This window comes from Aspergillus thermomutatus (assembly GCF_002237265.1).
Source record: "Aspergillus thermomutatus strain HMR AF 39 chromosome Unknown NODE_85, whole genome shotgun sequence".
Lineage (NCBI taxonomy): Eukaryota > Fungi > Ascomycota > Eurotiomycetes > Eurotiales > Aspergillaceae > Aspergillus > Aspergillus thermomutatus.
The window spans coordinates 37,715-58,987 of record NW_020798134.1 but is presented as its reverse complement, the minus strand read 5'-3'; the positions used below and the strand labels follow the sequence as shown (position 1 = coordinate 58,987).

The 21,273-nt window shown below is 50.2% G+C and overlaps 10 protein-coding genes across 10 annotated transcripts; 5 read left to right on the top strand and 5 right to left on the bottom strand.

The window, feature by feature from the left end:
- Window positions 1–144: 144 nt before the first annotated feature.
- Window positions 145–1,471, top strand: CDV56_106258 (putative aminotransferase; the record flags this gene model as incomplete). Its single annotated transcript, XM_026759877.1, has 3 exons — window positions 145–168; window positions 227–687; window positions 754–1,471. 3 exons carry the CDS (start codon window positions 145–147, stop codon window positions 1,469–1,471), a joined length of 1,203 nt encoding a protein of 400 aa, XP_026614763.1.
- Window positions 1,472–1,649: 178 nt separating this feature from the next.
- CDV56_106176 (transcription factor domain-containing protein) lies at window positions 1,650–2,789 on the bottom strand (the record flags this gene model as incomplete). The annotated part of the gene is made up of 1 exon (XM_026759795.1): window positions 1,650–2,789. The coding sequence occupies one exon, from the start codon at window positions 2,787–2,789 to the stop codon at window positions 1,650–1,652; it is 1,140 nt and encodes a 379-aa protein (XP_026614762.1).
- Window positions 2,790–3,480: 691 nt separating this feature from the next.
- CDV56_106002 (putative amino acid permease) lies at window positions 3,481–5,416 on the bottom strand (the record flags this gene model as incomplete). The annotated part of the gene is made up of 8 exons (XM_026759621.1): window positions 3,481–3,519; window positions 3,575–3,967; window positions 4,020–4,345; window positions 4,399–4,422; window positions 4,486–4,949; window positions 5,004–5,117; window positions 5,177–5,247; window positions 5,294–5,416. The coding sequence occupies 8 exons, from the start codon at window positions 5,414–5,416 to the stop codon at window positions 3,481–3,483; spliced, it is 1,554 nt and encodes a 517-aa protein (XP_026614761.1).
- Window positions 5,417–6,167: 751 nt separating this feature from the next.
- On the top strand, window positions 6,168–7,457 carry CDV56_105857 (uncharacterized protein; the record flags this gene model as incomplete). Its single annotated transcript, XM_026759476.1, has 5 exons — window positions 6,168–6,341; window positions 6,415–6,519; window positions 6,578–6,799; window positions 6,859–7,001; window positions 7,061–7,457. 5 exons carry the CDS (start codon window positions 6,168–6,170, stop codon window positions 7,455–7,457), a joined length of 1,041 nt encoding a protein of 346 aa, XP_026614760.1.
- A 101-nt stretch (window positions 7,458–7,558) lies between these two features.
- Window positions 7,559–8,217, bottom strand: CDV56_105809 (GNAT family N-acetyltransferase; the record flags this gene model as incomplete). Its single annotated transcript, XM_026759428.1, has 2 exons — window positions 7,559–7,788; window positions 7,839–8,217. 2 exons carry the CDS (start codon window positions 8,215–8,217, stop codon window positions 7,559–7,561), a joined length of 609 nt encoding a protein of 202 aa, XP_026614759.1.
- A 650-nt stretch (window positions 8,218–8,867) lies between these two features.
- Window positions 8,868–12,076, top strand: CDV56_105516 (uncharacterized protein; the record flags this gene model as incomplete). Its single annotated transcript, XM_026759135.1, has 10 exons — window positions 8,868–9,271; window positions 9,321–9,758; window positions 10,048–10,424; window positions 10,485–10,589; window positions 10,648–10,890; window positions 10,952–11,098; window positions 11,164–11,275; window positions 11,322–11,451; window positions 11,513–11,797; window positions 11,843–12,076. The coding sequence occupies 10 exons, from the start codon at window positions 8,868–8,870 to the stop codon at window positions 12,074–12,076; spliced, it is 2,475 nt and encodes an 824-aa protein (XP_026614758.1).
- A 746-nt stretch (window positions 12,077–12,822) lies between these two features.
- On the top strand, window positions 12,823–13,481 carry CDV56_105413 (IgE-binding protein; the record flags this gene model as incomplete). Its single annotated transcript, XM_026759032.1, has 2 exons — window positions 12,823–13,080; window positions 13,137–13,481. 2 exons carry the CDS (start codon window positions 12,823–12,825, stop codon window positions 13,479–13,481), a joined length of 603 nt encoding a protein of 200 aa, XP_026614757.1.
- A 430-nt stretch (window positions 13,482–13,911) lies between these two features.
- On the top strand, window positions 13,912–15,625 carry CDV56_105235 (cation diffusion facilitator family transporter; the record flags this gene model as incomplete). Its single annotated transcript, XM_026758854.1, has 4 exons — window positions 13,912–14,198; window positions 14,260–14,310; window positions 14,366–15,174; window positions 15,225–15,625. The coding sequence occupies 4 exons, from the start codon at window positions 13,912–13,914 to the stop codon at window positions 15,623–15,625; spliced, it is 1,548 nt and encodes a 515-aa protein (XP_026614756.1).
- Window positions 15,626–17,838: 2,213 nt separating this feature from the next.
- Window positions 17,839–19,466, bottom strand: faeB-1 (putative feruloyl esterase; the record flags this gene model as incomplete). The annotated part of the gene is made up of 2 exons (XM_026758558.1): window positions 17,839–19,076; window positions 19,127–19,466. 2 exons carry the CDS (start codon window positions 19,464–19,466, stop codon window positions 17,839–17,841), a joined length of 1,578 nt encoding a protein of 525 aa, XP_026614755.1.
- Window positions 19,467–20,060: 594 nt separating this feature from the next.
- Window positions 20,061–20,905, bottom strand: CDV56_104820 (uncharacterized protein; the record flags this gene model as incomplete). Its single annotated transcript, XM_026758439.1, has 3 exons — window positions 20,061–20,253; window positions 20,299–20,643; window positions 20,694–20,905. 3 exons carry the CDS (start codon window positions 20,903–20,905, stop codon window positions 20,061–20,063), a joined length of 750 nt encoding a protein of 249 aa, XP_026614754.1.
- Window positions 20,906–21,273: the final 368 nt, after the last annotated feature.

Here is a 21,273-nt window from a genome sequence, read left to right as displayed (position 1 = left end):
CGGCACCAGACGACATGTACTCCGTATGTCCATGACACCATTGCAGCTGCTTAGAAATATAAATTCTTCTTCCTTCTTCTCTTCCTCCTTCTTCTACGTCCAAACTCGATTGTGACTCATTGTCCCGCACAAGACAGCAACAGAATGGTGCACATCAAAGAGTTCGCTGTAGAAAAGGCAAGTGGACCGCTGCCAGGTCGCAGGAGTTGATGACTGACTTCCACAGTGGATGGACGAGCATGAGACATGGGCAACTCATAATCTCGCTGAGACCTGCTGTGCCTCTGTCTCACTCGACGATCTTCTGGCCTTCGCGGGGAACAAGGATAGAGCCAGCGTTATCGACTTCTCCCAGAAGCAAACCTATGGCGCAATACGGGGCACTGATGCCTTGCGCTCGAACATCGCCAACCTGTATCGCGACGACCAATCCGAGCCATTGTCGAAAGACAACATCCTTATCACGAATGGCGCTATCCAGGCCAACTTCCTAGCTCTATATACCAATGTTGCTCGGGGTGACCATGTCATCTGCCACTATCCCACCTACCAACAGCTCTACTCTGTTCCCGAGTCCTTCGGTGCGGAGGTCAGTCTTTGGAAGGCAGACGGGCAGAACGGATGGCGGGTCAACTTGGACGATCTGCGATCGCTGATCAGACCGAATACCAAGGTCATCATCATTAAGTGGGTACTCTAGCAGCCACCAAGTTACTGCGAGAGGAAGTGAAAATGGGCCTGACAAATTCGTAGCAACCCTCAAAATCCTACCGGAGCTGTCCTAAGCCGTGATATCCTGCAGGAGATTGTGAACATTGCGCGTCAGCATGGCATCATCATTCATAGTGATGAGGTGTATCGGCCGCTTTTCCACTCCCTGCAGGACGAGCAGGAAGAGCCGCCTTCCATACTCTCCTTCAATTATGAGAATACCATTGCCACTAGCTCAATGAGCAAGGCTTTCAGTTTGGCCGGGATTCGACTGGGCTGGATTGCATCCAGAAGCCGGGAAATCATAGAACAGTGCGCGTCCGCCCGCGACTACACCTTGATTTCGGTCAGCCAGATCGATGACCGGATTGCTGCATGCGCATTGTCAGAGCCAACGGTGGGCAACATTCTCAAGCGTAACCTTGACCTGGCAAGAGGCAATCTCGATCTCCTTGATGGCTTCCTCAAGGAATTCGCCTGGGCTGCGCAGTGGGTCCGACCACATGCGGGCACCACAGCGTTCGTCAAGTTCGTCAATAAGAACAACCTTGCAGTTGATGATGTAGAGTTTTGCAAGCGTTTGCAAGAGGAATGTGGAGTGATGTGCGTGCCAGGCAGCAGGTGCTTCGGAGAAGATACAAACTTCAAGGGCTATGTCCGCATTGGCTATGTGTGTGAGCGTCAGGTCCTGATTGACGGTCTGAACGCCTGGCGAAAATTCATGTCTGATGCTTATCACTCTCTGCCAGTGGCCATTTGAGGAGTATTAAAGTAAATAGTCCCAACTGCCAAGTAGTTAGGGCGTAACAGGAATGACAAACACGACGTACTCGGGTCAAGTAGAGGAATCATCACAATGTCACAGAAAATAATATCCGTTGTCCATAGTTTACCTCGTGGGATGCTGAGACTTGATGGTAGTATAGGCTGCATGGCATTCAAAAGAGGACAAGTTCCAAGCCAGACTGTGCAAAATAGACATCCCAGCGCGAGGGTGCTCCCAACTCCCAGTAACGAGCAAGAGCATCCCTTGCTCTAGTAAAGTTCCCCATACCCATGGTCTGCATATTCAACATCCTTGTTTGGATAGATTGGCGTTCGCAAAGATCATCGGTCTCACAACCGGCGCTGAAAATGGGCCACAGGATGAGGACGTTTGCCGGTGAGAATGGTCTGATTATCTGGACGTTGTCGAGGATGGCCGCGACCTGTGCCCTGGACTTGGGATGACTTTTGGGAAGCAATTCAACTCGACGATAAAGGTGCAAAAGTGCGGAGTGGATGAAGGCGAGATGTGTGTTGTGCAGTTCGGACGCGAGAACTTGATCATGGGACGCGAGTGTGGCCGCGGACGGAGACTGGTTGGCAATGGAGATGATTTTTCTCTCGAGATCTTGTGCCTCATCTGTCAATTCCTCGGAAAGGGTAGAGGATGACTCTGTGAAGATTTCAAAGATTGACTGTTCATGCACGTTTCGTCGCGCCAACTGTCCGATTCGCGCCAGCAGGGGCATTAGTTCGGTTGAGTAGCCACAGATCTCATCAACCTGGCCAATACCACAACTGGGACTCCGAGTCAGGTTCCAGTACTGACCATCGTTGACGCATCCTTCATGTGTACCTGAGAGACCCGCTAGGATGTCGAGAGTAGCGAACCACTTGAGAAGACACAAAACAAATGGATCAATATCACCGTCAGTTGTACTCTGCCTCTCAAGCAAGGGGGTAAGTAATCGCATTACTCCAGACAGGTGGACCTTCCAAGTCCGTGCATTGCCATTACACACATCATTGGTACATAAAATCATCGCCGTCATGGCGGTCTGAGGCTTGAGAGTCTCGGTAGGATCCGACAGGGCAGCACGGAGACCCGTAATTGCGAGGTCCGTAAATTTTAGGATTGTCCGCTGACTAGTTGACGTTTCCTTGACAAGTCGAGCATGATGACTACACGAAGCTGCGAGAAGCGCATGAAGAAGGTGCGGCGTTTCTACCGCAGTGGCCACCAATGTCTGACCAAAGACAGGCGGGGCAAGAGGGAAAAGAACTCCAATAGTTTGAGTAGCAAAGTGATGCATGAAAAAGTGAGAGTCGGTAGGTGTCAGACACTCCAGTGGATTGAGCGATGCTCGGAGCGGTATGACATTCCTTTCGGAAGCTGCTGGGTTTCTCGACTTGCCACGTACTGGAGATGGCTTTCTACTGTGACTCCGAGCAACGACAAAGTTGGAGTCATACTTGCACTCTTTAGGGAACCGGATGCATCTAGAGCACACTGGCCTCTGGAGGTCACACTGTTGTGAGAGATCAGTGAAAGCAACCATTTGAGGGGAGTCGACATGGAAATACTTTCACTTTCTTGCGTCGGCATTCGGAGCAGCCATCGCGTCTGCGAGGCAAACGAAGGGTCTGCTGCGTGGCACTGGAACTTCTTCCAGTCATCTAATGGCAAGACGATGGAACACGGATGGTTGGCGGCTGGACTAATTCTACCAGTTGATGCTGGCAGCATTTAGGTTGAGAATTTGCACAATGGGCCACAGGAGAGGACCGAGCACGTGCCAACAAGGCAAAACTCGATGCCTCAGGCAGTAACAAGAACTGGTCCCGCTGACACTGCGGACTCCTCGATAGCATTCTATTTCTAACACTCGCCGACGGATTCATTGAATCGCCGCAGTTTATTGACCAAATATTTTATCAGATCGGGAGTACACAGAGGAAGACAAAAGTGCGATTGACATCAGATTCGTTCACCATGCATAAACCCTAAGGTCGATGGCCGACAGTGATATCTTCATACTTGACCTTCGGATCATCATTCAATCATCACATTCACTCTTGTCACCGGTCCTTTATATACCTTTTTTGCATGTAATTGGTAATACAACAGAGAGAGCAGGATGACACCCCCGAATATGACCACCGACCAGTTCATTGTAGTCGGATTGACCTGCTCGGTGAGAGGGAAGAAGCTAAAGATCCAAATGACAATCAACACAAGGATGGAGACGGTGTCCACAAAGGGAGTGAATTTCCCCATGCTCCAACGGGCAGGAGGTAGAGGCTGCTTGCGCCAGCGACGGATTCGAACGCAGGTGATGGAGATGATGTACGAGGAAAGGAGAGCCGCCGTGCCTAGAGACATGATCGCATTGAAGGCCACGGATGATCCAATATTGATCAGGGAGAGAAGGGAAACAATGACCAAGCTCACGCAGAGCGCATTCAAGGGGACGGTGAAAGTCGGATTGACCTGCGAGTTCTCATTAAAATCATTTCATCATCCGCTGGGAAAATAGGCCCACCTTTGACAGGAAGTTGGAGAATGGAAGCCCCTTGTCCCGCGCAAACGCATAGACCTGGCGAGATGTGGTGGCAACATTGCTGATGGCAGCACAGAACTGCATGATCATGATCACCACCGTCATCCCAGTGGCTGCTTTGACGGATCCTGTCGCGTTGAGAAAGACTTGGATGAATGCAAAGCCCGTCTGAGACTCCAACACTTGGTCAATATCCCCGAGGCAGAAGGCGAGTGTGATGATCATGACGAATCCTGTAGATCCGTTGAGGATAAGAGTCCAGATCATGCCGAGGGGGAGGACTCTCGATGCATCACGGATCTCTTCGGCTATTCATCTCATCAGTTGTCTATAGTCTGTCGGGGCTGGGTAATAGACCTACACATGTGGACGGCTGAATCAGGCCCTTTGAATCGTACGCATTGTCAGCAAACCAGATCTCAGGTATCTTGGTGATATCCAAACATACCGATCAAGGCATAAATCGGTCCGACCAACCCAACCAGACAAGCCAGACCATTGTTTCCCCAGCCGCCTCGATCTTCAATAGATCCAAAAACTTCCGAAGCTGCTGGTCTCGGCGAAAGCACCCAAAGAGGAATCAGAATGCCAAAGAATCCAAAGCAATGAATGACCAGGATGATCCCCTCGATCAAGGGCAGTTTCTGCGCCAGCAGGGTGTTGAATAGCAAAGCAACCAGCGCCACGGCAATGACCAGCAGAGTGACGTGCCATGGCTTGTAGGTATAGGTATCGGGGTAATTGATGGCAACCACTCCGACCATCATGTTGGCGACGGTATAGCAACATCCGGCGATTCCAGTGTGCCATCCAAGCACGCAGACCCAGCCCGTTATGTAGCTCAATATGCACTGGCAACTGGGAGGTGCGAACTCGGATACCCAGTGATATTGGCCGCCGGATGTTGGAGCCCTATCAGTCCATTAGCCGTGCGCCTGCAGAACAAGAATCGTCATAAGGGAATACATGGAAGCCATTTCAGCCATGGAGAGAATGACAAAGCTGAACCCGACGAGACCTCCTAAATAGGTGTATATCATGCCTCCCTTGCCGCCATTGATCAAGCCATATGATGCACCACTATTTCGATCAGTATTTTGCCTACCCCACGTTTCAGAGCAGACAGGGGAGAAACGCACAACAGAACTGCTTCCCAGGTACACATCAACACTGCCGTAAACCCCAGAACTGACAGAAATCGGAAATTGCGCTACTCGTGTTTAGCCAGCACCTCAGCGCTGTTCGATGGCACGTACATTCAGTTCCTGCTGCCTTCCCACTCGCCACATATCCTTGCGATCCTGCGCTGTTCCAGTCTTTGTGGACACCTCATCTTCATGGGCAGTGGTATAGACCACTGACTTATTTTCCGCCCACATCATGATTCGGCAGGCGACCAATTCCGACTGAATTCGACTAACGAAGAGAAGAATCGCAAATTGGCAGTTGGGAATGTCGGAAAGAGAGAAGAGGGAAAGGGAACTTTTTCAGGGGCGACAGATCTCGGTGCACAATGACTGAACCATTATGGTGCAGTAGTGGTCAACCCAGTACTTAATTATACTAAGCAAGGGTATGCTGCTCATGGTAATATCAAGCCGGATAAATGCCACCCCAAGTCGAAACCTGATGCTACTCTCCTCCAGCGACTTGCAGGGGTTCTGCTTGTGTTCTATCTTATCAGAGCTATTCCATTGCACACGCAATTACCGTTTAATATGGAGCCAGCTAAGCGTCCGCTGAACCCCTGCCTAGTCTCTGGGATGGCGTTGTGACGGCTCCCACGCCTTGCCTTAATCCATGGTCATTTCGTTTTAGGTGCGCGCTTTACAGGGGTATTCTTGCTTGAGAAATGGCGTGATCACACCTATATTTTCCGGATGATTAACAACATGTTACATCCCCTATCCGCGGAGGATAGCTCGGAGCCGTGCCGCAATTTCAACCCTGCCCATAGGGACACAATCCTAGTACATTCGTTCTCGAGATGGAATATCACCCTTGTAATGCGTGAAGGAAACCCAAGCTGCCTTTTGTTCTTCTTCCTTCAGCCTCCATTATGTCGGTTTGTACTCGTTTTCAACCTCTCGGGAGGTCTGCATTTCTCCTCCTCAACAGAAGACGCCCAAGATGACAGGTGATGCGCCCTTCGTGATAACAGCAACGGATAAAAGCGGATCGATTGTGATTGCAGCCACGTTGTTCATGTCATGGATGGTCATTGTCTGCTTGATCCGTCTCTATATGAGACTCACTATGAATGGGCCTTTGGGGATGGATGACTGGGCGGCTTTTTCTGCAGGCGTAAGTCAGGCCTCAAGTCTAATTTATGGCGAGCCTGATGCAGACAAGAAGTACTGACGATCTGGCGACCAAGATTATCGGTGTAGTCCATGTGGCGATGATCATGAACGGTTTGTCCCATGGACTAGGCAGATCGCATCAGGACAGTCCTGACTCCGAGCTTGAAAAAGCTGGAGAGGTGAGTTTGCCTACGCTGGTAGATTTTGTGGAATATTGCTCATTTCTCACCTCTTTAGGCATTGTATACGTCAAGCCTTCTCTTCCTCGCCGGTCATGGTTTAGCAAAGATATCAGTTTGCAGTCTTTTACGACGACTCGGTCGGGAAAAGGTGTATCTACTTGCTTGCAAAACCATTCTTCTCGTCGCGAGTCTCTGGTCCATCGCTTCTATTGTCGCTGTAGCTCTGAGCTGCCCGGCCAGATACCTGTGGTCCGTGGAAAATCACTGCCGTGGTCTCGTAAGTTCTTCCCAAGGGGTGGCTGGACATCGTGGGCAAAGCTGAGAATGGCGATATAGAATACTGCTTGGAAAGCAATTACAGCCTTTGACGTCCTAACCGAGGTTTTCCTCATTTCTCTCAGTGTGTTCCTCGTATGGGCCGTTCAGATGCGTCGCAAAGACAAAATCACTGTCATTTTCGCCTTCGGCACTCGAATGATGTATGTCAAGTCTCCCATTGCGCTGAACTCAAGGAATAACAGACTTTTGTGATTCTCAGAACGATCATCCTGGCGATAGTCCGCCAATCCTACCTCAATACGGCGCTCCACGAGAAAGACTTTCCTTTGTCTCTGTCCGACACACTGATTGCAACTGAGATTTTATTGCACTGCAGCATCATGCTAGCAACAGTGCCATGCCTCAAGCCATTTATCATTGCATTCAATACAGGCTGGGGACAAGGTGTTGCAGCGACTCCTGGAACCTCATACTACAAACAAACCGAATCAAGTGCATCGCAAGCACATCCAGATCCTCCGAAGGATGCTGATGAGTTGGAAGTGGCTATAAGCACACGATCTCTGGAGAGTCATAACTCGCAACAATTGATCATCCATCGAACACAAGAGTGGAGTCTGAGGGAAGAGTTTGAGATGCGGCCGATGGGAGGCTGATATATATGACTCGGATGGAAATTTTAGAGATACCAATTCGTCTATGTCTTCACTTATGAGTTGATTTCTCCACCGAGGTTTCTTCGCAGGAGATGCCAACTCTAGTTCTTGAATCGTGGCTCTCTAATCATCGGAACAGCGCCTTGTAGGTCGACCTCTAGATCCATTCGATCACGGAAGCCGAACTTTCGATAGAGAGGCGCAGCAGCGTGATGCGCATCCAGATAAGCGGGAGCCCCTTCTTCATCGGCTCGATCACAGCCCCATTGAATCAACATGGACCCAGCGCCCTGTCGTCGGTAGTCTGGGTGTGTCACCAGCATGTCAAGATCTAATCTAAGTGATCAGACGTTGTCAACTGAGTCGGAGTCAAGCACGTACAGTAGAACCGTATGTCTCCGAAGAACTTGTTTCGCTCTTTTTCGAGCATCCCAAACAGCTCGTTGCAAGCCTGATGATCAGATTCCTCATGCCAGGGGGGGAATCGCTCTCCACTTTGCTGCGGATTCAAATCCCACTTGGCATATGCAACTATAAAACCAGATGAAGTGACATCCACCACCTTGAGATATCTTCTGTGTGGGTTATGAAGTATATCCTGACGATGCGCTTCATTCCACCACTCCCGGACTCCTGGGGTATCTGGAAACATCTTCAGATTTTGGGGGATGCTGAACGCATTATACCAGAGCTCAGTGATTGCAGAAATGTCCTCCGGCTCGACGGGCTTGATTTCGAAGGTAGATATCGTGGGGTGCATTGTGTCTTTGGCCATCTCGATGTCTCCAGTGTCTCCAAGAAGAAGTCCAACGATTCAGCTGGTAGCAGGGTGCAATAAGTACTAGTCACTTATCCACATCATGTCAGCACTCCTGACTTGAAAAGTCGCTCCTGACAGGGGTCTGAGACACTACGCCATGCAGCAAGAATGGGTAGTGTGGTATGCGTTAATTGACCACAAGTAAAATTCTTTTGAATTCTCCTGTCTAGCACCAGTTCTGCTTTTGAGTATCGAAAAATGAGGAACATTGTATCAGGACCATTCCACAAAGACTGTCAAATAACACCCTTGTGCCTTGGGGTCCTTTGTGCAAGTTGGCGTAACCTGCAATCTAATAAATCTGGGGCATTTGCTATGGACCAAGTACTACCGTGTCAATCCTGATGCTTCTCTTTCACATTCAAGGGCAAAAAGGAAGGTAAACGCCGTCAGAGGATATACATGATTGCATCTACCTGGAATAACCCTCAAAAGCGGGGTATTTCCAGATGCCTGCGTTGAATAGCCGAAATGCCAGATGGGCCGAGCTATCATCATCAATCCTATCAATGATAATCATTTAATAAAGATGCGCAACGAGGAAAGCAAATCAATTTTACAAGATATCTGATATCTCAAGAAATTTCATCATGACACAATCGTTCGAATCTCCACCTCCTACGACCAAGCACTACCTACTTTCCTTTCCCCGGCCGAAAGTGCTCTTGGTGACAATCAACCGTGAAAAACACCGCAATTCACTGCCATCCGATGCTCACTGGGAAGCCCATGCGGTTTTCACTTGGTTCGATCATGAACCTTTGCTGCTGGTGGCTGTCGTTACCGGCGCAGGCGACAAGGCGTTTTGCGCCGGGCAGGACCTGATTGAGCGCAATTCGAACAAAGGGAGAGAACTTGATACAGCGCAGCAGGCACTTTCAAACCATCCCCCTACTGGCTTTATGGGCATCAGTCAGCGAAAGGGGAAGAAGCCGATTCTAGCCGCCGTCAATGGATTTGCTCTAGGCGGAGGTTTTGAGATCTGTCTCAACTGGTACATTCCACCTTCCTTTGTATATGTGCATTCCTAATGATCTTCCCAGTGATATAATTGTTGCCTCTCCCACTGCGCAATTCGGTCTTCCCGAAGCTGCCGTGGGCCTCTATGCCGCAGCTGGAGGGCTGCCACGACTCGTGCGGATCTGTGGCATGCCCTTGGCATCCGAACTGGCATTGACCTGTCGACGATTGTCTGCGCAGGAAGCTCTTGACTTCGGCTTGATCAACAAGATCTCCAACGCACCAGGTACAGTGGTTGAAGAATGTCTGGCCATGGCGGAGAGGATCACCGGATTGTCGCCGGATGCGATCATTATCACGCGCCAGGGACTACGGGAAGCTTGGGAGAATTCTAGCGTACAACAGGCTACATCTAAGATTCGCGAGGAATATGTGCATCGGCTGCTGGAGGGAGAGAATTTCAAGATTGGAGTGGGAGCCTTCGCACGCAAAGCCACGCCGGAATGGGTTCCTTCGAAGCTGTGATCAGATGCCTGGTCGCGAGGAACGCTTGAATGTGGCTTTTAGTCGAGTCAATTATATGAATTCTGAGCACAAAATGCTCTAAATCGTTCACAAGCCGCTTATTAGCCTTTTGTTCGGGCCGAGGATAGTGGAGGAGGCGTTGGCTGCCATCATTTCCACGCCTCGGCTCAATTACCCCACAATATCCTCTTTTAGTGTAGATATGGCTACTACGGTATATGTACTGGACATCTAGATGAAATGTACTTAGACGGCAGTGTAATGAACAAGATCTTAATGTATCAGATCGAAAATGATTCCAGTTATCATCGGTGTGGGCGATGTGAGAAACAGGTCCACAAAGGTCGAAGATGCCAAGGAACCCGCTCAATTGATGCTCGAAGCAATCAAAATTGCTCTATCCGATAGCCAATGCCCTTCTGCCACTTCTCAGAAACTCAGGACGAGCATTGATAGCGTTAGTGTAGTCCAAACATGGACTTGGCCGTACGCAGACCTTCCAGGCCTCCTGGCAGAGAAGCTGGGAGCGACACCGACATACAAGCATTGCTCTGAGCATGGCGGGAACCAGCCTGGAAGGCTGGTGGATGAAGCAGCTTTGCGAGTGGCCTCGGGAAAAAGCAGCGTGGCAGTCGTCACGGGTGGCGAGGCATTGGCTTCTTGTACGTACCCCTGCCTCGAACAGTCTCGAGTAAAATTATGGAATAGCTGAAGCTCGGTAGTGGCGTTGTGTGTCAAGGCCCAGAAGCTCCCTCCACCAGGATGGACAAAACCTGCGATCCCAGTGGAAAAAGTCTTTGCACCATCTGCTGACCGTTTCTCGAAGGGTAGGTAGAGAAGTTAAGAAATCTTCGGTGGTACAGGCTGATAGCAAGGCTGGAATAGACGGCCCGGATGGCATCCATTCATTCGGGTTACCCATCCATATCTATCCATTGTATGAGAATGGATTCCGTGCGTACCGTCGACAATCGCTGAAGGACAATCATGACGAATCTGCCCGACTGTATGAACAGTTCAGCCAGGTGGCTGTGCAGCATCCATATGCTTGGAATTTTGGGTCTCAAGCAGAGACGTCCACGTCGATCGGGACGGTCTCGCCGAGAAATAGGATGATTTGTTCCCCATGTATGCATTCAGACTCCACAATCACAAACATTGCTGTCTGCGGACTGACTGTTCAACTAAGACCCTCTGCTCATGAACGCATTTAACACGGTCAATCTGGCTGCTGCTTGTGTCATCACCACGAGGGAGTTTGCCATTGAGCTGGGGATTCCGAGACATCGATGGATCTACCCACTCGGCGGTGCGGGTTCCACGGATGCTGCTGAATGTAAGTATCGTACATGGATACAATGCGTGTAGACTCTTTCTGAGACTGACTATCTGTCTGCTTAGTCTGGAAACGCCCCAACTACTACTCTAGTCCAGCAATCGCCAAAAGCCTCGATGTCTGTTTAACGTCATCCGGACTGACTCCCAAGGACATTGACCTTTTTGATTTCTACTCGTAGGTAAACATGACTGTCGGACACAGTCTGAACTAACGAGACCAGATGTTTTCCGATTGTGCCCAAATTGGCCTGCCACCACTTGGGTCTTCCGCTTGTAAACTCTCCCGAGCCAATTACCCTACTGGGTGGACTGACTTCCTTCGGAGGCGCTGGGAACAACTATTCCATGCATGTATGAGATCCATGAATAGTACAATGGGTAAAACAGTGTTGCATCGATTAACTCCACTCAGGCAATCACAGAGATGGTTCGACAACTCCGGCAAGGCAAGGGTCGCCATGGTCTGATCCTGGCGAACGGAGGGATCCTGACGTATCAACACGCCCTTTGTCTCTCGACTGGGCCCAGAGGGGACGGATCGTACCCGGATAATCGAGAAGACCCTCGTTTAGCGGCGACTGAACGGGTTCCACCCCTTTCGGCTGTTGCCGACGGAGAAGCCATCATCGAGGTATGTGAATGGTACCACCGGTTGGCTGAGAGTGGACTCACACTCTGCGATTATTTCCAGATCTTGGTAAGATGAATAGTAATCATTATCGCATAACTAATAATCCGGTAGGCATATACGGTGGAGTTTGGACGCGATGGACGGCCGTTCCGAGGTTGCATTATCGGTCAGCTGGTCAGCAATGGGCACCGCTTTGTGGCAAACCATGGTGATACCGCGGCGTTGGTGACTCTTTCGTCCTCGACAGAGGAACAGGTTGGTAAGAAGGGTTATGTCGTCTCTACTGATGTAGGCAATGGAAGAAGAAGGAACATGTTCTTCTTTGGTCCCAAGCCTCTGCTGTAGGAGCAGAAAGTTCAAGAGCTTGGTAGCAACCCGGGGAAATATGGGGACCACTCGAAAGAGAAACATGTCTTAGTGTTAGTCGACAGTCAGACCTGAATAAGCTGCAGATCTGCACAATGATGTCGATCTGAAACATGCCAGCCAATCAAGTTGTAGTCCAGTATAACCGAGGATATATATAGCCATTCTGCTGAAGATCACTTTCCCGCCTAGGAAGAGTTTACGGAGATGTGGATATCTGAGGATTCCATTGGGGGAGAAAAGCATTGCCATCTGTAAGACTGGGCCAATCATCTGCTATTCTTGTACTGTGCCTAGGTGAAGACTGAAGGTGCAATTGGAAGCAAGACAAATAGAGAGGGAAACAACATCGAAGGTCCAAGTCGAAGCTATTATCTATCTAGCAGCGTGAGGCAAAAAGGTTACCATGCATGTCTCCACGTGGGTCCTTGACTCCTCTATTTTAGTGTGTGGTCATGATCCCAACCAGCAATAATAGGCTGATAGAAGGTAGTAAATGAAGTAATTGAGACAAGCAGATGCTGGTCTCACTTACGTTACATCAACTAGAGGGCATCGATCATCATCAGGATGCACTCGGAACTGAGTTCTTCTGTCATGGTATAAAGACAGCATCTCCCCAACCCATCGTCCCCATTCTCATCCTCATCACAACTTCATCTATCATTTCAACGCCCTTGAACCTACAGATTTCCAACCTCCTCAGCCACACCACTACATCCATCATGAAGCTCTCTGTCGTTGCCTCTGTCAGCTCTCTCCTCGTCGGAGCCCACAGCCTGCCTACTGCCCGGGCCAATGACAACGGTCCCTTCCAGGTCATGTCCATCCGCTCCGGCTCTCCCATCCAGTATCTCGGCATGACCGCTTCTGGCAACAGCTTTTGGTTGGGCGGCGAGACCACAACCTACTGCCCAGACGTCGTTAAGCAGCAGGGTGGCTGCCCCGATGGCACTCAGACGGTCCTGTATACCAACGCCTTGGTGAGTCTTGACCCCTTTATCAACCTATTATTATGAATCCTGCTAACCTTTCATAGGACGTCTCGGTTCCTGGTGGCCAGCAAATCTACGTGGACCCCTCTGGTGCCGTCAAGTTCACCACCGCTCACTCCGCCTACATGCCCCCTGGCTCCGCCGTCGGGGGATTCTCCTACACTTCCGGCGAGCCCATCGGCCACTGGAGCTTCAACGGCCTGGGCGCCACCGGCTTCATGGCTTGCCCTACTCAGGGCGATGCTCCTGCTCCCTACCAGGTTTTTGCCGCCATGAGCAACGCGACCGTTCCCACTGGCAATGTCGCTGACTGCCTCGGATTCGATGCGGCTGCTGTTGCCTGGACTGCTCCTGAGGGGCAGACCTCTGCTGCTTGGCAGTACATTTAAGTATGACACGGTTTTCTGTACGCTTTATGATGGAACTTAATGATATGGATTGTTGCTGCTCAGACGGGATGGACTGTTGGAGAACGGATGGTGTCTTGTAAATACGTGCATATATATATCTAGCGTCATATCATTCATTGAGCCATTTCAGACAGTACCAATTTCCAGAATGCATCTCTAGCCCTTTTATTCATACGTATTTCTAGGATTCCACAACGCTGATTTCCCCAGAAAATGAACGAATCATGGATACTACACAGTATATGAGCATTGATCCAGAGATATCATCACGTGGAACTGAAGCCGTGACGTCAGCGTAGAAGCGGGAGACAAACAACGAAAAAGCAGCATCAACTATTCAACAACTCAGAGATGTCATCCTGTTCGATGATCTCTTCGAGCTTTCGAGCATCAATTGTTAGCTTCGATAATGGGTGCATCTCCAATGTCCCCTTCCCACTCTCCTGCTCCCTCCGAATCCTGGACCCCGGCTCGAAGACCCAGCCTTGAAGCTGAACGGGAGATCCTGTCGACACGGGGCCATAATCTCCCAGCACTACTTCGCTGGCGATCACTTTCAGTCCCCCCGGCTACTGCTCGGGATGAGTACGTTGTAGAGCATGGCGATGGCGCACCCTTTCGGGACAGACGCGAAAGTTTGCCGTTCTTTCTCAGAGGAATGACCTTGATCGGAGCAAGTAATCCGATGTACCAATGGTACGAGAAGTGTCATCTCGAAAACGTGGTATATCTCTAATTGACAAGACTATCCTTGTAGGCATCGCTATTATAAATCCCCCGAGGAGCTGAAAAGCATGAAGAAACACCTGTACGTCAACGTTCAGACACCCTCAACGTTGGAAGACCTATACTGACACTTGCAGGCGGAAATACTACGAACGTACCAATGAGCTGGTTTTGCAGTATCTGTACATTGATCGATTGCTGGACTCATCGCTACCACATCGTTTGATAGACGAATACACCCATGATCACGATACAGTCGCCCGCCTCTCGAACAGAAGCCCAGTGCAGAATGGTGAGGGTTCATCCGTAAACACGTCAGCCCGGAAGATCAAAAGGACCCCTCGCAACTTATACCGTCTTCCAAACGAACGGTCACCGCTGCTACCGCCAACCATCGAAGAAGACGTCCCGTTTCCCCCAATCGGTTCCCCAGATGATCAAGAGTTCGTCGACGGCGACCATCACATTGTCACAGTCGCCATCTACATCATCTTCCTCGCAAATGTGTTCTTGCTGGGTGCCAAAATCACCGTCATGAGCTTGACGAATTCCATGTCAGTGTTGGCCAGTCTGGTAGACAGCGTATTGGACTTTCTGAGTACGATGATCTTGTGGACGACAACCAAGCTCGTCCAGCGACAGGACAGGTACCGTTACCCCATCAGTCGACGGCGGCTGGAACCTCTCAGTATCTTGGTTTATGCGGTGGTTATGGCTACCTCGTTTGTGCAGGTAGCCATCACCTCACTGGGGCGATTGCTAGGTCCTGACCACGAAGTGGTGAAACTCACGCTTCCCTCGATTTTGATCATGGCTAGTACAGTCGGGGTAAAACTTCTCTGTTGGCTTTGGTGCCGATTGATCAAGAATACCAGCGTTCAAGCCCTGGCGCAGGACGCCATGACGGACGTGGTCTTCAACTTTTTCAGTATTCTCTTTCCATTGGGTGAACTGCACGTCTCTATCCGTTGCGGACGCGAGCTGATTGATAACTAGTCGGCTTCTTTGCCAAATGGTGGTTTGTAGACCCCCTTGGTGGTCTACTGCTCTCGGTCTACATCATCTGGAACTGGAGCGCGACGGCAGCTGAGCATATCCGCCATCTCACTGGCGCCGCTGCCTCGCCCGCCGATCACAGCGTTCTGCTGTACATGACCATGCGATTCTCCAAAATCATCTGGAAAATCCAGGATTTGAAGGCCTACTACGCAGGGGATCACCTTAATGTCGAGGTGGACATAGTTGTGGATGAGAGGACGAGCTTGCGCGATAGTCATGACGTCGGTGAGAGTCTACAGTACATGCTGGAAAGCCTGCCCACCGTCGACCGCGCTTTTGTGCATCTGGACTATGATCCGTGGAATATTCCGAGCCACATGAATCAACTGGAGGCATAGTCTGTGTATCCGGGCGATTTGCACATTGATCTTTGAGGGTATGTCAATGAATATATGACCCGCGTGTCTGAACAGATTACCCGGTATGTGGGCTGCATTCAGTCGCATTTGAGATATATTTTCGGGGAGACAGAGAAGCGGCTGATAAGGTCAAGTTCAAGTATGAAGGAGCTTCAGTTAGAAATCTAAACAGCTCAAGAACTTCACTGGTTTTGTTCACGTCTCAAGCATTCCGGGCATTATTAGTCCGCATGCCAGTGGAGAAATGTGTAACGGAGGCATGTGAAAATTATGTACTTGCGACTGAACATGACTTCTATCTTCGGTGTCTATCGACCACGTGTCCAATGACAGGTGCTGACAGGTTATTGATCTTATCCGCTCAAGCACGAGCCTGTGAATGCTATGCTAGATGCTAGGCAAGCCACAGGGACCAAGATCAGATATTCAAATCTAGGAAGAGGGTTTCGCGAGGCGGATGGAATGCAGCTAGTGTTTACTGTTTACCGTCAGCTGCACAGCCAAGTCACACTGTCTCTGCTTCTCGCGGTTCCAGGGTATTTTGCTGCCTACTCCTTGTCTACGCCTCTTCTTCCTGCTCCTGCTTAGACAAGGATAACCAGACCGGGCACCTCAAACTATCAAGGGTGCGCTCCCAGAGGTTTATCAACATTCTCCAACCCCAAGGCTGTTTACCTCTTGCAGAGGGTCGAGCACCATCACATTCTTCTATTTGTCTCACGAGGTGCTTATGCATTCCGCATAGATCAGAAAGCTCGTGATTTGACTCATTCGAGTCGAACAATGACCGATGATGAGCGAAAATCCTGTGGGTGGACTGGTCCCGCGACTACATAATGGCGGGAGTTGCTTCCTCGGAAGCCCCAGGCAACTGGTGGCAGGAATCCAAGTTCCAGGTATCTTCGCTCTCCATAAGCACAGTCACGAACCTCATCTCTATTACCATAGATAATGGCGCTCGAAACACCCTTTCAGACACCTGTCAAAAGAAAGGAGCAACGGGCGAACAAGAAGCCCCCGCTAGGAATACGCGTCCCGGTAATCTGCGTTCCATTTTCTCAGTGTCTCTCATTCTCTCCATCCCATGTTCTCTCCATGCTTTCCCTGCGACCGGGTTCTCTCTCCGTCCTAACTTTGCCAATAGGGGCAGAGGGCAGGTGTGCGACGACCCGCGGATTCACAAAAGCGGTCATCTCATGAATTATTGACTCGACAAGTGAAAAGAATCAAGTCCAGCCCCAAGGAAACCCAAACGCCTCAGCGGCAACCAACAGCCCCGGTGGTTGACGAAAGGCATCTATCTGACCCTCGCGACCCTCACAACCGTTGTGCAGCCCAAAGAGAACGGTCAGGTGTACCTCTACATGACGATACATCGCCCTGCACTTGTGCAGCCGGGAAGAAGAACATTTTTCGACGCCGCGGACTGGTGTCGAAAGCGAGGAGGAAACTCAGTCAAGCACAGCTGGGAATGAAAGGAATGACCGGACTGCCTCAAGAGCTGTCGAAAAAAATTGAATGAAGGCGGCTAGTGTATTGTGAATTCGCGATCGAGTAAGAGAGCGGCATTCTTGTCAAGCCCGGGCGATGTTCTATGAGGAATGGTTAATACGATATTGAGAATATATTCTTCTGAATGCAATTCTACATGGTCATTGACCTCTCCCAGAACAGAAGCAGTGGATGGCGGATTGGGCCATGGCGTGACTCCCTTTAAGGCCATTTTCTAGCACGGAATCAAGCCCATATAGTCGCATAAGGAGCACGGTAGGCTCAATAAAGCAGGCTGTCTGGCCATAGAGGTATCTAGGCTATATTTATCCCCAGGATTCCCCATGTATGCCCGTAGAGGATTGTATACGACGGGTTGTCCAGTTGGTCAATTCAAATGGGCCAAGTTGTGTCTGGACTGGGAGGGGAGACAATGGGTTTAGGTAGCTTAGTCTCTCTCTATTTTCTCCCAGAACGTGTAGGCACATCATGTACATCTTGTCGATCTAAGTGCTGTCGTTCTACCGCGAATACAAGCCAGTGGATCCTGCTCAGATGAAACCTCCACCCGGCAGTTCTACCTACCTATGGTACTCGGAAAATTCAGGTATGCATTCCTCATGGCCCATGATGTTCTTGCTTGGTGTCGAATAAGAAGCCTTGTTAACAAAATAAAGCAATTGAAGGGCCAACGATCGAGGTCAAACGCACGCCCAAGCATTTTCATCGGTGTAATTGCCAGGTCCCACGTATCGATTCCGCTTGGGATACTTGCAGTGCTTGCGATGATACTCTATCTTACCGTCGCTGGACTTCTTGGAGCCACGAACATACTTGGGCGCAATACCTTTTTCCACCCACTGCACCATTGCCATCAACACATTATCTTCCGCATCATCGCCGGCATATGTGGAGGATCCCTGGCCGATGGAAGAAGCGCCCGTACCCGGCGAACAATGTCCCATTCCACTAATGGGGAAGAAGCGATAGAAATGGTCGAGCTCCGAGGGACTCAGCCCCATAGTATCGGCAACGTGCTTGTAGTAAGCCTTGGAGCTATCCGAGGTGATGATCGGATCTTCCATGCCGTGATAGTGCAAAACCTTGCCGCCAGCCTTCTGGAAACCGGAGATATCTCCGTTGAAGGTGGAGATCTGGAAGGGATCTTGCGTGTTGGCTGCCGCTGCGTCGGCAAGAGTCCAGGTAGAGTGGTCCCAGTTGCTGTTGTTGTAGACGACGTATTTGAACCAGTCGTCTGAGTACTGGAAACCCTTTCCGCTGTAGTAGACATAAGACGCGGCAAGTTCTGAGCCGGGCTGCATGCGAGGGTACAGCCATCTGCCGTCCAAGCCGTACATAGGGGAGAACACCTCGTTGACGGTATTGGCCTGCACACCCGTCAGGCAAGCCGTGGTGTCCGCGGCCGTGGAATTGCAGATGAGGGTTTCGACGATGGGCTGGCAGAGATCGGTATCCTCGATGATACCATCGACCGCACCATCGAGAACATCACATTGCCGGATAATCTCATTATGGATCATGGACCACTGCGAATTTGTCACAAAGGTATCTGAATCTGGCGATCCGGTGATTTTCAGGAATCGAGATCCCCAGTTGGCCAGGTTGACAAAGTTGAAGGCCGGTGCTCCAGCTACCACGCCGTCAAAGTCCTCTGGGAATCTCTGGATAGACTTCCATCCTTGCCGGCCGCCTGTCGAGCAGCCCAGGTAGTAAGAGGTCTTGTATCCATGGGGATAGAATAGCTTGGTCAGCTCTTTACCAACCACCGTCCCCGTGTGCAGGGCTCGGTAGGCAAAGTCCTCGATGACTTCGGGGTTGTTCAGGAAGTATCGACCAGTGTCACCAAAGTGGCCGTTATTGGTACCGATCGTTGCGAACCCGTATTGACTGGCGTAGATCATGTCTCCATAACTGAGACCTGATGTCTGGTCAGTTAACGTGACCGGGATAGGTATAAGGGTTACGAACAGCCATTCAGCCCTCCATTCCCCGTACTCAAGAACCTTCCAGTGTAGTTGCTGGGTAGCCAGGCCTCCATGAAGAACTGGCTCTTGTCCGAAGTGGTCACGTTCAGTGCAACCTGACAGAATTCAATCGTGCTGGTCGATGGGCTGGAGCCTCCACCGCAGATAGGCGGGTTATAGGCCATGGAGATGTTGGATCCAATGGGAACATAAGTGGTAGAATAAACATGCACATTGTCGAGGTGGATTTTCTTTCGGAATTGTTGACAACGAGACTCGAAGCTGGCAGCGTTGCCTGTTGCAGCGGCCGAGGCCAGCCCGATCAGAGGAAACCACCACTGCATCACGACTGCAGTAAAGACAGAGACAGAGAGTGTGATTGCTCACTGGCAGTGAACTATGATCAACGAGGTCACTTATGCATATTTATAGTTGTAGTCATACTCCTTTTCTACCCCTAACCCCGGCTCCACTTCCCCGCGTTCGCATATTATGGGGGTAAATGGATAAATCCTCTACGCACCCTGAATGGTGGGAAATCTGGAGACTAATAATATGTCATGCTTTCCATCGGCAGATCTTCAGATCTCCTGCTGCCGTGCCTAGGTTTTCTCACTCGGGGGAGGACGCGATGCCGTGCCATGCAGCCGATTCGACAGTTGGCGTGTCCTCCGACACCCTAATTAGGCGGATCTTTATCCGTGGCGTGGATGATTCGTGGTTTTGAAAGCTTATATAGTGCTTCTCATTCTTTTATGCCTAATTGAAAAGCCAGGAATTTCCTGTATGTAGTAGTGGTGGTCCTGCCGCAGCACAACAGCAACTAATTTTACTCCAGGAGTCCACTATCTTGAGCATCATTTTACATACCAGCTATGTAGTACCTCAGTGGAACATGATAGGAATAAGGCTGACCGAAGTAGTCCAAGGAAAACAAGTTATGCCCTCTTATCCTTCTGCGTCTTGTACACCGACACATAAACAAATGGGTAGATGGTCTCTGGAATGAGAGTGACAATGATAATCCCAATGCTCCAGGGGGACCAGACATACTCCCAATTCTGAGGAACATTGAAGTATCGCCAGAGGAAAACGCCATAGGCAGTAAAGCAGCCCAGGTACCGCGTGAGCCTGAATCATCAGCAATGACCTTTCCACCTCGTACAGTGTACATACCATATTTCTAGAGAATGACCCTTGGTGCTATGATCCTTCCACAACTGATACAGACACATCCACCCAATGGGAAGCTGCAGGATGATTCCAGTCCAATATGCAGTGACTTGCTCCCGCTCATCAGGATACATCTGAGTTAACATCCAGAGAAAGGAGATTCCCGCCAAGCAACCCAGGATCATATTCCGACGGATGACTCGTCGTTCGGCCGGGGTATGAGCCTTCTGAAGCGCAACAATCGTAAAGCTCAGATCGAGCTCGAACCAGGCCAGAAATGCCAGCTTTTCGAAGCGAGTAGATGTAGTTGCGAAGGCGTAGAAGATCTCATACGCCATTGTCAAGCAGCTGGCATGGGGGTCAATCGCTGCACGTAAAATGCACGGGGGTGGACATACAGAAATTGGATACTTCCCGAGCGAGCGCCCGGGTAGGTCTTATCGGCATAGGTTCGTATCACGCAGAATATGTAGCAGAATGCATAGAGTACACCGCAGCTGATGATGAGGCCATCTTGGACAAACAGGTAACTCTCGGGTGGGTTCAGTCGTTGGTCCGCCGGTTGAACAATGAGATGCCGAACCTTGTCTGCCAGCTCGAAATTCGACATGATTTACCTTAGGTGATTCCAATAATCTACAGAGAGAAGGAGTATCTTATAATGCCATTGTGGAAATTCGATTGATTTATCCTGTTCGATGAGTCTCGGATGCTCGGATTCGGCATGACATCAGTTGCCCTCTTGGCGGGTCTCGGTGTCGGTATGCAGGAGGGTGATGTCAACATCCTGATGAATACTATTCTGACCATTGCCAGTCTAACGATGGTCGTATAGTATAATGCTAGGCTGACCATAAGCGACTATATACATGGGAACATTGGTGGCAGCGCCTGCCTTCACCTGTTGTATCACTGCTACAACACAGCGCCGCTGTCTGGCTCCTTCGAAAATGGAATTATTGGACCAGAGAAAAACAA